Consider the following 15073-nt stretch of genomic DNA (forward strand, 5'->3'; position numbering starts at 1 on the left):
TAAAAATAAAAACTTTGGCATCATTTACTCATTCCTACCTCATTGCAAACCCATGTCGGGAATGCCAAGTGCCAAAAAGTTGTATAATAACCGCTATAAAGGCGCCATATAGTCCACATGTACAGTATATAGCCTATTTATGTATGTACTTTATGTATTTATGTATATATACACAGTAACAGGCAAAAACTTTTGAAGAGTAAGATTTTAATGTTTTTTAAAAGAAGGCTCTTTTGCTCATAAAGCCTGTAGTTGTTCCAAAGACAGTCAAATGTAAAAATATTTTTACTATTAAAAATAACTGTTTTCTATTTGACTATATTTTAAAATATATTTTATTCCTCTGATAAAAGCTCAAAGCTTGCAAACCTATTGCAAACCCATGTGGCCCACATTTTGATAAAACGTACTCGGTTACTAACGTAACCTCGGTTCTCTCTAGAGAGGGAACGAGTACTGCGTAAGATATCTTACGCTACGGGGAAAATCCTTTTCCGTGAGATATTTAAGCCAAAAAATTATCCTTAATTTTGTAACAATGTAAAACGCGTTGCAGCAGCATACAGACATAGGCGAGACAGCTCGCGCGCCTATTTGCTGTTCTGCGGCAACTGCAGCAGCCTATCGAGCGAGGCCTAGCGTGGCCTAGGCCTATAAATACCGCTCGTAGGCAGCTTTTATCTGGTTTTTCATCATCGAAGCAACCAGAGCGCGCATGCACGGCAAGATACGCAGTACTCGTTCCCTCTCTAGAGAGAACCGAGGTTACGTTAGTAACCGAGTACGTTCTCTTACGAGAGGTCTCTCGTACTGCGTAAGATATCTTACGCTATGGGGACCCAATGCAAAACGCCGTGCTTGCTGAGATCTGACACCAAAGACCCAAGGGCGAAAACCCGGGGTTCATATAGTGCACAATCACTTAGGGAACTCACAAGGAGTCCGGGAAGAGGGAGGGGCGGAGCCGCACTCTTCCACATAATGCAGCATCACTCGGACACTTTATACATTATACGGCCTGAACTGATGTGAAAATATGGGTCTCACACAGTTTGCTGGTGAACTAGACTGACAGCAGCCTGGCCTGCAAGGCGGGAACCTCCAGGTTGTAAAACCTTATAAATGTAGACGGGGAGGCCCAGCCCGCCGCCGTACAAATATCTTGCAAGGCAATCCCACTCGACCAGGCCCACGAAGAGGCCACTGCATGCCCTTGGAGGCGTATGCCAGAGCTATAGCATCAACTATCCATCTGGATAGGCTCTGTTTCGACGCAGCTAGTCCCTTAGAATGTCCACTGAACGAAACAAAAAGCTGTTCCGTCTGCCTAAAAGCAGACGAGCGAGACACATAAACTCGTAATGCCCTGACTGGGCAGAGAAGGCTCGCATCAATTTCCTCATCAGAGACCGGTAGGGCTGACAGAGCGATGACCTGCGCCCTAAACAGTGTTGAGGGATTTTGGAACATAACCGTGCTTAGGTTTGAGTATAACTTTAGAGTCATTAGGACCAAACTCCATGCACGTCGCACCCACAGAGAGCGCATGCAAGTCCCCTATGCGCTTTACTGAAGCGAGAGCCATCAAAAATACAGTCTTAAACGACAGGTATTTCAGATCAATCGTCTGTAAAGGCTCGAATGGTCCACCTTTCATGGCTTCCAGCACCGTAGAAAGGTCCCATACGGGGACTGAGGGAGGTCTGGGAGGATTCAGTCTCTTAGCTCCTTTAAGATAGCCGCCACATAGACTTTGAGCGTGGACGGGGTTCTGCCCTTTTCCAGCAGCTCTTGTAGGAAAGAAAGCACCTCCGTCACACCACAATCTGTGGGTGACACGCCACGGGCTGTGCACCAGCCCGAAAACACAGACCATTTTGAGGAATAGAGCCGTCTTGTAGATGGAGCTTTAGCCTGCGTGATCGTGTTTAGCACTCCCTTAGGGAGTTCATCCCATAACCCTTGGTGACCCAAACATGAAGGGACCACAACTCCGGGTGAGGATGCCAGATTGAGCCGTGGGCTTGAGAGAGGAGGTCTCTCCTCACTGGTATTGGCCACGGAGCAATGCTCATCAGCTGCATCAGCGCTGGGAACCAAGGCTGGTTTTCCCAGAATGGCGCCACCAGCAACACTGAACACCCATCTTCCTTGATCCGCTCTATCACCTGCGTCAGGAGAGAGACGGGGGGAAATGCATAGAGAAGACGGCGGGGCCATACGTGGGCCAGCGCGTCCTTGCACTTGGAGAAAAATTCCGGACAGTGAGCGTTGTCTTGAGACGCGAACAGGTCTACTTCCGCTTTGCCAAAATTCTTCCACAGCAGTTGGACTGTCTGTGGGTGCAGAGACCATTCGCCTGCCGGAACATTGTTCCTGGACAGTCTGTCTGGTCCTACATTCAGGAGCCCTGGCACGTGCGCTGCTCTCAATGAGCGCAGATTGCGTTGAGCCCATATCAGGAGGCGTTCTACTAGCCTGTAAAGGTTCCTGGACCTAAGGCCGCCCTGGCGGTTTATGTAGGATACCACAGACACGTTGTCCGAGCGGACTAGGACGTGGCTTCCTTTTATTCGGGGACAGAAACGCGCTAGCGCATTCTCTACTGCCAGCATTTCGAGGCAGTTGATGTGTAGGAGCTTTTCCCGTTCTGACCACTGGCCAAAAGACGGTCTGCCCTCGAGCAGAGCCCCCCATCCCGAGGTGGATGCGTCCGTGGACACCACTCTTATCCTCAAGAAAGTCTCCAGGCTTACACCTGATTGGTACCAGCCGAGCACTCTCCATGGTTTCAGAGCTGTGACACACTTCTGATTGACCTTGAGGCGAAATCGACCGGACGTCCACGCTTGGCGCGGTACGCGCACTTTCAGCCAGAACTGCAGTGGGCGCATTCTGAGCAGACCCAGCTGGAGGACTGATGATGCTGAGGCCATGAGACCCAGCATTTTCTGAAATTTCTTGAGCGGGACAGACGCGCCGCAGCGGAACGAGCTCGAGTCCAAGTCTGTGCCCAGGAAAGAAATCTTCTGACTGGGGGACAGAGAGCTCTTCGACCAATTGACTCTGAGACCCAAATTCTTGAGGTGATCGAGTAAAATGGTCGTGTGTTCCATGAGCACTGAGCGAGATTGCGCTAGAATCAGCCAATCGTCCAAATAGTTCAGTATTCGCACGCCCCTCAACCTGAGGGGAGCGAGCGCTGCATCCATGCACTTCGTAAATGTACGGGGTGCCAGGGATAAACCGAACGGCAGGACTGTGTACTGATATGCCTGGCCCTCGAAGGCGAATCTCAAAAACCGCCTGTGATGTGACGCTATCTGTATTTGAAAATACGCGTCTTTGAGATCCACTGACACGAACCAATCCCCTTGGCGAATCTGCGCGAGGATTTTTCTGGTCGTGAGCATCCTGAACTGTCGCTTCACAAGCACTCTGTTCAGTTGCCTTAGATCTAATATGGGTCTGAGACCCCCGTCTTTTTTCGGTACCAGGAAGTATCTGCTGTATAGCCCTCCTTCGCTCTGAACTTGAGAAAGAGGCTCTATGGCCCCTTTGCTCAATAGTTTCTCCACTTCGGCTCGAAGTAGGTGTGGTACTTCTGCACGCATTGTGGTCTCGACGCGCGCCGCAAAGCGGCGAGGGCGTCGGCGAAACTGTAGCGAATAGCCTCCTCTTATAATGTCCAGCACCCACTTTGAAACCCCTGGAAGCTTTTCCCATGCGTCTACATGAATAGCTAAGGGTTGAATACGAAGCGCGCTCTGTTCTTTCAGCGACAGAGGGGCTTCGGGGTGCTGTAGTACAAGTGTTTCGCTCGTGACATTTGAGGCATGGGGCACGACAAACGGGCGACAGGACAGGTTTGTTGGCTGCAGAAAATACTGGAACAGTCACATTTGTTGGAACTGGACGAGCAAATAACTTTGGTGGGGGTCCGGCGACAGCGGAACTCGTACACCGTCGTTTTCCTAGTTGTGCTAGGACGGCTTCGAAGGCTCAGGTTTCAACTCAATCCTGGGCCACGTCCGGCGGGGCGGCGGCCAGATGAGCGTGAACGCGGTCTCGCACCTTGAGCCTGGCGACGCTGCGAAGTGGCGGCAGCAGACTGTGGCTGGGGCTGTGAGCTCTGTGTAGGCGGTCTCGCACGGCCAGTTGCAGAGCTGAAGCGCTTCGGGAGGAAGTGCTTCATCGCCTGAGATGCCTTCTGTACCTCAGTGAATCTTTCTGTGAAGTCCTTGACAGAAGATCCGAATAGGCCAGCGGGTGAGAGCGGCGGGTCAAGAAACGCGGTACCCTCAGACTCAGACATGTCAGAAAGCGTTAGCCACAGGTGCCTCTCAGCAACAGTGAGAGAGGCCATGTTACGTCCAAAGGCCTGTGCTGCAGACTTAGTAGCGCGAAGGGCGAGGTCTGTAGCACTTCTCAAATCCGGCACGCAGATTGCATCGGGTCCTCCCTCATCCAGCCTTCGGAGGAGGTCGGCCTGGAAAATCTGCAGCGTGGCCATGGTGTGCAGCGCTGACGCGGCTTGCCCGGCGGCGGCGAAAGCGCGGCGGAGCAGGTTTGACGTCTGACGGCAAGCTTTAGAGGGGAGGGCCGACTTAGCACACCGTCCAGCGGAGGGCGGACATAAGTGGGCTGCTATCGCCTCTTCGACCAGCGGTAGAGAGAGGTATCCTCTGTTCTCGGCGTCGTCCACTGTAGAGAACGCCAAAGAAGTGGATGGACGCATTCTCGCTGAGTAGGGGGCGTTCCAGGACTTAGTCAATTCTTCGTGAAGCTCAGGAAGAAAAGGCGCTGGTTTTGACGCATGTGAAGCGCGTCAAAACCACTTAGCGCACCCTCCAGCGGAGGGCGGACATAAGTGGGCTGCTATCGCCTCTTCGACCAGCGGTAGAGAGAGGTATCCTCTGTTCTCGGCGTCGTCCACTGTAGAGAACGCCAAAGAAGTGGATGGACGCATTCTCGCTGAGTAGGGGGCGTTCCAGGACTTAGTCAATTCTTCGTGAAGCTCAGGAAGAAAAGGCGCTGGTTTTGACGCATGTGAAGCACGTTCCCCTTTTGGCAGGAAACAGCCATCCAGCCGGTTGTGAGCGGGCTGCTCAGGTGAAGACCACTCAAGGCCCAGGCTCGCCGTGGCCTGCGTGAGTATCCTAATTAGCTCCGCCTCAATTGAAGCTCTTGTGCCTGACGGAGTGAAGGGGGCGCGATGTCCACCGAGCTTGCCCAGTCCTCACTGCCTGACGCCAGGATAGAGCAGGAATCCTCTTCCTCCATTAGAGCGCCCTCATCAGCAACATCAATGGAAGCGGAAGCAGACAACGGCCGCTTTATATCCGGAATGGAGGCTGACGAGGTCGGTGAAGCAGGCGGGCGAACCGGCGAGCTTTGTCGGCTGGGGGAAGGTTCCGGGGCCCGCTGTGCACGGCGCTTTTTACGGCGCGATACCGCTGCGGGCGGGGGAGCAGTCTCAGTGAAGAAGGCCAGGCGAGTCCTTAGAGTCGCCATAGGCACTGGCTCGCAGTACCTCACAATGCTCAGGTACAAACATGGTTAAACATTTATGCAACATTATATTTCAATCTAAATCAAGCAACAAAACAAAAGCAATTCTACATAAATTAAATATATGATCTTCTCTCCAGGACGCTCACCGACCTGCATATGACTAGGCTGACTGGAAATGACAATAAGCTGAAGGCAAAGCTCTTGTCTACAGTGAAGGCCTGCATTGAAACTCGCCATCCTGATTTCTTAGGAGACCATCAGCAGGTGAGGTGATATATGCTCAAATGTATTATTTTATGACTTGAATTAAATTTAAACTCATCATCCTTCACTCTGTCTCCAGGACGCCCATGAGTTCTTGATGGTTTGCCTGTCCTATCTGAAGGAGGAGGGTGAGCTTCAACAAAGCTACTGGTCTGAATACACTTGTCGTGTAGCAAACATGGAGTTCCAGCTCAACCGCCTGCGCACCTGCGACAGGTAACATCACACGTCCACACCTGCACTCGCTTCAGACTCTCAGACTCATTTATGTTATGCTGAAATTCTTCTGTTGTTTCAGCTGTGGCTTCCAGAGGAGCTTTATTGAGGATTACAACTACCTCTCACTGGTCATCAGTCCTCAAGGATGCCTCATAGACAGCCTGCAGCAGTACTTCAAAGTGAGTGACGTCACTGATTACATCACAGTAGCAGCAAGATGATTAGGTCAACAAGTTTAAGTCATTTCTGATTGGCTGATGTCTGTGTTGTGTGTTTTCTCCAGACATCTTCGTTTGAGTGCTCATGCAGTGAGTGTGCTGGCACTACAGTCTCTGAGACGCTGGAATTTTTGTGCTGATTATTAGTGCTAACTGAGACATAATAATTAGTTAGGATAACTAAACATGAACTAGTCCATAACTTCCAATCATCTGAATGTCTCTACAGGGTCCTGGTGCTTCTAGTCATGCGCTTTGACGTCACATCTTCAATGTGCAAACTGGAGGATCGACTGGACGTTCCAGAGCAGTTTTCACTGTCCAGCAGTGCAGGTTTGTGTCAGTTCATCAAACATCTTCCCTCTGCTGACCAGTTATGAAACACTCAGCATCAGGATGATGTTTGCTCTGAAAAAAAAAACATTTGAATAGTGTTTATGCATTGAATAATTACTGAATTGTTTTCTTGTTTGATGTGTATGATATTTAACAGAGAGCACAGAGATCACAGTGGCAAATGGAAAAAGACCTAAACAACAGCAAGAGAGAAAGAAGAATAGACCAGAGCCTGCAAGAGCACAGGAAAGATAGACAGCATTTCGTAGACAGACAGACAGACAGACAGACAGACAGCATTTCAAAATAGATAGATCTGGGCCGCAGTTTGTTTTGTGGGTAAGAGCTTGTTCAGTGTTAAATTTCTCTCTATTCATCATTAAGCATCAGAATGAAGTGTCTCTGTCTTTAGGGCACTACATCAGTCACATCTGTGACGTCAGTGGATCAGGATGGCTGGAGTGCAGTGACACCAGCATCAGAAAATCCAGCTGGTCAAAGGCATCACGTGACATCAGGAAGAACGGCTACATGCTCTTCTATGTGAAGAGGTAAATTGTACACTGTATATTTAGAGGTAAATTATACTCAATACTAGTGCTATAATGTTCAGTGTTCAGTTGAGTTGTAATAAATCACTGTTGTTTTGCAGCTGAACAGCAGCTGGTTGAAGGAAAGAAAAGGAAACACATCTAAAGCTAAACACCAGCTTGGTCAAGATCTTTCTGTGGTTCCTCCAGCTGCCAGCCTCTAAACATTGTCTCATCCAACTTCCTCGAATCAACCGCATCTCTCCACCAGAGCATCTGTTTGCATGCCAGTTTCTGATGGCTTTTCAGTCAACTTACAGTAATGCCTGGTGGTTTGACTAGCTGTACTTTCCCTGGTGGTCAGCATTACTTGCCTCATGGCCTTCTTCACTGGAGAGATGCATTCATCTACATTTGTGGTTCATCATCGCAACCTAGGAAAAGCAAGCTGTGCCTAATACCACCAGCTCTTAACAAAAATAATAAATAAATACAAATAAAAAGATCAAATATGCCATCAGAAGATCTTTCTCTCCATCATGACAGCTTTATGTCTTCTTTTAAAAGTCATGCTAAATTAAATGTGAAACATTTATTTATTGGTATATTAGTATTTATTTATTAGTACTGCTTGGGTTCACTGCATCAGTAGCTGATGGGAACACCCACCAGTGTGACAGTATGGCAATTTGTCTGAAGCCCATGTAGAATCACACCAATTCAAGGTTTAAAACAATCAGCTACTGATTCGGCATCTTGTTCCAATACATTTAAAACCTTTTGGTATCTGTGCTAATGAATAATTTCTTATTTTTAGAATTACATAAATACATTATAGAAGTCTAATAATATCTCTGTGTACACTGTGTATCTCTAAGTATACTCTTGAGTCATGATTAATTAAACAGAATTGAGAATCCAGCAAAGAAAGAAAGATTTTGAGGAGCTGAGAGAGGCTGGAGTCTCATAAGGTGAGTTTGGAGATGTTTATGATGCTTATAACTTGGTCAAAAGCACCAGCATGAGCTGATTGTGATATAAGTCCTAACAGTGACAGAGACAGCAGTAGCGGACAGTGAGAAGATCTTCACTGAGCTCATCTGCTCCATTGAGAGAAGCCGCTCTAAGCTGATGCAGATGATCAGAGAAAAGGAGAAGGCTGCAGTGAGTCAAGCTGAGGGAGTCATGGAGCAACTGGAGCAAGAGATTGATGATCTGAGGAGGAGACACACCAACGCATATCAAACACTATTAACATCTTAGTTGATTATTCAATATACCTAATTTTTGACAAAGCATTTCATATTTCTGTTTTTTAGTAATGAGAGCAATGCTTTGCACATTTTTAGTAATGATGTAATAATGACAGTAATGCTTTGGTATAGCGAATATTGTAATGATTATGATTCGACTGACAGTGCGCAATGTCACTGCAATGAATATACAGTCATGGCCAAAAGTTTTGAGAATTACATAAATAGTTGAAATTGGAAAAGTTGCTGCTTAAGTTTTTATAATAGCAATTTGCATATACTCCAGAATGTTATGAAGAGTAATCAGATGAATTGCATAGTCCTTCTTTGCCATGAAAATTAACTTAATCCCGAAAAAAAAACTTTCCACTGCATTTCACTGCTGTCATTAAAGGACCTGCTGAGATCATTTCAGTAATCGTCTTGTTAACTCAGGTGAGAATGTTGACGAGCACAAGGCTGCAGATCATTATGTCAGGCTGATTGGGTTAGAATGGCAGACTTGACATGTTAAAAGGAGGGTGATGCTTGAAATCATTGTTCTTCCATTGTTAACCATGGTGACCTGCAAAGAAAGTGTGCAGCCATCATTGCGTTGCATAAAAATGGCTTCACGGGCAAGGATATTGTGGCTACTTAGATTGCACCTAAATCAACAATTTATAGGATCATCAAGAACTTCAAGGGAAGAGGTTCAATTCTTGTTATGAAGGCTTCAGGGCGTCCAAGTAAGTCCAGCAAGTGCCAGGATCGTCTCCTAAAGAGGATTCAGCTGCGGGATCGGAGTGCCACCAGTGCAGACTCAGAGCTTGCTCAGGAATGGCAGCAGGCAGGTGTGAGCGCATCTGCACGCACAGTGAGGCCAAGACTTTTGGAAGATGGCCTGGTGTCAAGAAGGGCAGCAAAGAAGATTTTGCAAAAGATGATCTTCTGCAAAAAGTATGGTGAATGGACTGCTGAGGACTGGGGCAAAGTCATATTCTCCGATGAAGCCTCTTTCCGATTGTTTGGGGCATCTGGAAAAAGGCTTGTCCGGAGAAGAAAAGGTGAGCGCTACCATCAGTCCTGTGTCATGCCAACAGTAAAGCATCCTGAGACCATTCATGTGTGTGTCACGGGTAAGAAGGGAGGTCTGGGTCCAGAGTCATGACATTGTGGGGTTGCTTCTCATCCAAAGGAGTGGGCTCACTCACAATTTTGCCCAAAAACACAGCCATGAATAAAGAATGGTACCAAAACACCCTCCAACAGCAACTTCTTCCAACAATCCAACAAGAACAATGCATTTTCCAGCACGATGGAGCACTGTGCCATAAGGCAAAAGTGATAAATAAATGGCTTGGGGACCAAAACGTTGAAATTTGGGTCCATGGTCTGGAAACTCCCCAGATCTTAATCCCATTGAGAACTTGTGGTCAATCCTCAAGAGGCAGGTGGACAAACAGAAACCCACTAATTCTGACAAACTCCAAGAAGTGATTATGAAAGAATGGGTTGCTATCAGTCAGGATTTGGCCCAGAAGTTGATTGAGAGCATGCCCAGTCGAACTGCAGAGGTCCTGAAAAAGAAGGGCCAACACTGCAAATACTGACTCTTTGCATAAATGTCATGTAATTGTCGATAAAAGCCTTTGAAACGTATGAAGTGCTTGTAATTATATTTCAGTACATCACAGAAACAACTGAAACAAAGATCTAAAAGCAGTTTAGCAGCAAACTTTGTGGCTCTTTGATCTGATAATGTGATAACGAAAGAGCCTGCTGGCTTCACAAACAGACACTGGGTCAGAATTAAAGGTGGTGGCAGCATAAGTGTTAATCTGCAATAAGGAAGCTAACCAGAGGCCCCTAGTGGTGGCCCCTAGTTTACACCAATTCTGTGGAATAGCCCATACAGCTTAATTTAAGATCGACATAGCGTTAAAAAGGTTTCGGGAAATGCAGCCCAGATCATATTCACTCAGCCGCTGGGAATCATAGAGAAAAAAAAAGTCTGTAAACAATGAATCAATACTGTAAATAATGGTCTGACACTTAATAAGACTGGACAGAAACCATTTGGAATAAATATGGAAAGACATCAAAAGTAACAACACAAATCATATGGCTGTGTGTATTTATCTATTGTTTTTTTTTTAAACATATATTTAATGTGATTATATGACTGTGATTGTCAAACTGCACATCCCATCTAACCTAAATAACACCACTGTGACATTTTTAACTATTAACCAACCAAGAGCCAAGAATCTTTTTTAAAGATTATATGTACTAGAATGTAGTTATGCAATATGCACATTACTTTTATGAATAACACTAGTTATTAGATAAATTACCCTCTATGATGTACCAGTTATAATGTAAGATACTTCTGGTTGAGCAATCTCTTTGCTTCGGGTGTAAAGGTCTTAAAATGTTTTAAATGTATGGTATCGTCTACCACTTTGAATGTTTGTGCTCTTTAAAGCAGGACTGATTCCAATTAGTTGTCAGTATATTTATAGTTCACCAGCTGAAAACAAACAACTTTTATTTAGAATAAGTTTCAAAATCATATTATTATTGTGCTTAGTGTGGACAGGCCTTTAGTGTATAGTCTATATATTCCTGTAAGATAATTTTGCACCAACTCACAAGTAGGCAAGAGTAGTTTGTTTAATCTAAAACAGAAAGCCTGAGAAGTCAAATCTTCACAGTCCAGCTGGTAAGCCAACATACAACACATCCTTGATCCAGGAACATGTTGTATGTTGGCTTAACAACTGGACTGAGAAGACTGAGAAGATTACTTGGTGAAAATAGGTTCACTGTCTGGTTGACCCAAATGCAGTTTTTATAAAAAACAATAAAAAAATAAAATAAATAAATAACAAAACAAAACAGGGTAACACTTTATAATAACTTTATTATTAAATGCATTAAACAGTATAATGGTATAACCATTAACCATTTGGTAAACATAACCAAGCACACTATATCATACTTCCAGCTATATATAACTGTTAAGCATTACATAATGTTTGTTAATGATTTATTAATTAAAATTTTAAAATATTTCCAGGGACACCAAAGAGACAAGGACAACCAATCAACCAAAACTTCAATATATGAATACAAGGACAGGGTTATGGCTTGGCAGCACACACTTTTGCATACTGTTGACCATGTTTTTTATTTTTTTGTTTGTTTGTTTGTTTGTTTTTTCTGTTGTTTTTGGTCTTAGTGTATATTTATGTATGTAAGACAGAATTGACTTTGTTATCTATGAATCTGCAATAAAATACCAGCAGGCAACTGCTTTTTTAAAACACGTCCACAACAAACATAAATCGAGTCTTAAACAGATCCAGGAAACACAGATCAGCTATTGAAACACACCGACGAGCAAAGTATGGGAATTGTATGTTAATATTCACGCGTATTCATCAATGCATTCCCCCCCCCCCCCCCCCCCCCACCATAGACTATACATTACGCCATACCTGTACAAATTTCCGAGGATGGCTTTGCCCTGATTGTATAGATTGTATGGAGACAACAGCAGGTGAAATTTCTTTCATTGAAAATAGTAATAAATAAGCTTTTGTAAAAATGATCACCTCCTCACTGGTAATTCCCCCAAAAACCCAACAAGTGAAGTTGAGCAGAAACACAAAGCGAAACATGCAAGTGGCTGAAGAGAAATAAGGCTTGATTTGATCGATCACGTGATTTTCTGAAAACAAAACCTCATTGGAAATTGCGCTGCGTACTCGATGCATGTGTCTCGGTGTAGGCTAATATCACTACAAATTACTGAAGAAGAAGAAAAGAAAGGTATGTATATAAAAGGTATGTCTTCAGATAAAAACGGTAGCTAAGTAAACGAACAATTTTGCAGCGTCATGGCGTTTATTTATTGACTATTTAGTAGACAGACAAAAATACAGACGCGCATGTTTTGCTCTCTAACACAGAACCAGAGAACTGTTTCATTTCAGCTGTTAAGAGAAATCGAAAACTTATTGAGCTGCCGTTTTTTTCTTTCTCTCTCTTAAATTATATGCAGCGAAATGGCAGAAGTAAATTTTTCCCAGGACCAGTTCAGCTGTCCAGTGTGTCTGGATCTGCTAAAGGATCCAGTGGCCATTCCCTGTGGGCACAGTTACTGTATGAGCTGTATTACTGACTGCTGGAATCAGGATGATCTGAAGGGAGTCTACAGCTGCCCTCAATGCAGACAGACCTTCACCCCAAGACCTGCTTTGAATAAAAACACTATTCTAGCTGAAGTGGTGGAGCAACTGAAGAAGACTAAACTCCAAGCTGCTGTTCCTGCTGGACCTGAAGATGTGGAGTCTAATGTCTGTACTCGAAGAAAACACAAATCTTTCAAGTCCTGTCTGGTATGTCTGAACTTTGAAAAAATCCATCTACACTTCATGATTATTATATCACTCTGTACAAGTTGCAAACCCCATTCACAGTTTTGTGTGTTTTTGTATCCAGACATTTTCGAAAAAACAACAGAGAAAGTCCCAGCACAGGAAGAAAGATCTTGATGAGCTGAGAGAGGCTGTGAAATCTCATAAGGTGAGTTTGGAGAAGAACAGACGTTTAATTTAAGACTTAATATGGACTCTTTTTCAGTGCCAGTGCTCTTTAAGTCCCATTGAAACCCAGCAGTGATAGCAGAAGCCATATGATAATGATCTTTTCAGTCATAGCTCATTTAGTTTCTTCAGAGAGTTGTTCAAGTTCATGACAGTCTTCAGACTACATAGTTTGCATTTGCAACCTCATTCATATAAAATTCATTAAATTTGAGTGAATTTATACAATCATTTCCATTCTATCCATCGATACAGTTGTCGTAGTATTTCTTAAGTTTACAGTGTTTTCATACAGGTGGATTTGGAAGAGAGGAAAAGAAAGTTCCAGCAGAGAATCCAGCAGAGGGAGAAAGATCTTGAGCATCTAGGAGAGGCTGTGGAGTGTCATATGGTGAGTTTGGAGAACCAGTGTTTGAGCTAGTTCAGTCCCACTGAAGTCCACTCTGGGTCACATGCTGTGTTTTCAATTTTATTTAATTTAACCTTTATTTAACCAGGCAAGTCAATTAAGAACAAGTTCTTCTTTTCAATAACAGCCTGGAAGGAGAATTAATATTTCCTGAGAAATACATTACAATAGCCCATGTAAAAACACATTTAAACAAACTCAGTTAAAACATTTACAGGTTGAGGTAAGAACACTCACTAGTTGTTTGAATATTTGTCTCTAGTTTCAATGGTTAGCACATTCCAATCATTTGGGGCAGCAATGCCAAAAGTGGACCGTCTATAAGTAGTGTGGGGCATTAGTATGAGCTGATTGTGATGTGTGTCCTAACAGCGCTCTGCACAGACAGCAGTAGAAGACAATGAGAGGATCTTCATTGAGCTCATGTGCTCCATTGAGGAAATCTGCTCTGAGATGACACGGCGGATCAGAGATCAGGAAAAGACTGCAGTGAGTCGAGCTGAAGGACTCATGGAGCAGCTGGAGCAGGATACCGATGATCTGAAGAGGCGATGTGCTGAGCTGGAGCAAATTTCGCAAATACATGATCACACCAATTTCCTCAAGGTAACGAAGATCGGCTGTAAGAAGAGTTTTTTATCAACGCCTTACATTAGAGGCTTTTTGTTTTATTATTATTGGTGCTCATACTCTTACAGCTGAACAAACTGTTAACCCTAGATATTTAGGGTAAGTAACTTTAGTGCTTAACTCATCCTGCTATGGGCATGAATGATGAGAAGGTTAGAAGAGGTGATGCTATTACTTTTCTTAACCATTGTAGTTTTTATCTGATGGGTAACAGACACACAGAAGGAGTAACATTTACATTGTAAAATCTGAAGATGGTGGAAATTACCTAAACAGATGTGCTCAGTAGAACAGCATGCAAATACATGATCACACCAATTTCCTCAAGGTAACGAAGATCGGCTGTAAGAAGAGTTTTTTATCAACGCCTTACCATTAGAGGCCTTCTTTTATTATTGGTGAAATTATCTAAACAGATGTGCTCAGTAGAAAAGCATGCAAATGATATAGGAATAACACAACCATTGCAAATAAAGAACAGGCACGATCAAACTGGTAGTTCAGGTTATTATACTCATATTACATCACTTAGGATGATTTGAAAAAGCAATTAAAAAGTAAAGGTCATAAAGGTTTTTCCTTTGTATCTTAATGTTTTGTGTTTATTTCTTCCTGTAGAGTTTCCAGTCTCTCGCTGTATCTCCTGAATCTACAGATGTACCCGACGTTACTGTCAGCTCTCTCCTCTCTTTTGATAATGTTGGAAGGTCCCTTTCTCAACTGAAAGAAAAACTACTGTATTTCTGTAGAGAGGAGATAGACATGATATCTGGCAGAGGTAAAGTAGCAGATATTCATATACTCATAGTTATCATAAAATATATATTAAAAAAGTACATACAACACTTGAATGGGGACTCTACTAATTATGTCTGTTTATTTTCTTAGCAACGTATGTTGAAATTATTCCTACAAATGAACCCAAGGTCAGAAAGGAGTTCCTACAATGTAAGACACAATAAACACATTTACATTTAGATTCTCATTAAAATCTATTTAGATTTATTAAGCCATTTCAAAGATTTCACACACTTTTAGCAAGCATGCAATTAGCACCAGCAGCATGTAGACATACAGTGCTTAAAGGTTCATTGCACAAACATTAAAA

The 15073-nt window shown here is 43.9% G+C and overlaps 1 protein-coding gene across 1 annotated transcript in view; it reads left to right on the forward strand.

Annotated features, from left to right (window-relative positions):
* The window catches only part of LOC141340100 (uncharacterized), a 31990-nt gene that overhangs the window by 13662 nt on the left and 3255 nt on the right, over nucleotides 1-15073 (forward strand). Inside the window, exons 7-16 of the mRNA XM_073845034.1 lie at nucleotides 5652-5778; nucleotides 6281-6348; nucleotides 6445-6548; nucleotides 8133-8280; nucleotides 12383-12719; nucleotides 12823-12906; nucleotides 13222-13317; nucleotides 13708-13941; nucleotides 14584-14743; nucleotides 14854-14913. Of these exons, the coding sequence (XP_073701135.1) occupies nucleotides 5652-5778; nucleotides 6281-6348; nucleotides 6445-6548; nucleotides 8133-8280; nucleotides 12383-12719; nucleotides 12823-12906; nucleotides 13222-13317; nucleotides 13708-13941; nucleotides 14584-14743; nucleotides 14854-14913 (1418 nt within the window). The remainder of the gene's footprint in view (nucleotides 1-5651; nucleotides 5779-6280; nucleotides 6349-6444; nucleotides 6549-8132; nucleotides 8281-12382; nucleotides 12720-12822; nucleotides 12907-13221; nucleotides 13318-13707; nucleotides 13942-14583; nucleotides 14744-14853; nucleotides 14914-15073) is intronic.

The sequence above is a fragment of the Garra rufa genome, chromosome 8, assembly GCF_049309525.1.
Source record: "Garra rufa chromosome 8, GarRuf1.0, whole genome shotgun sequence".
Classification (NCBI taxonomy): Eukaryota; Metazoa; Chordata; class Actinopteri; order Cypriniformes; family Cyprinidae; genus Garra; species Garra rufa.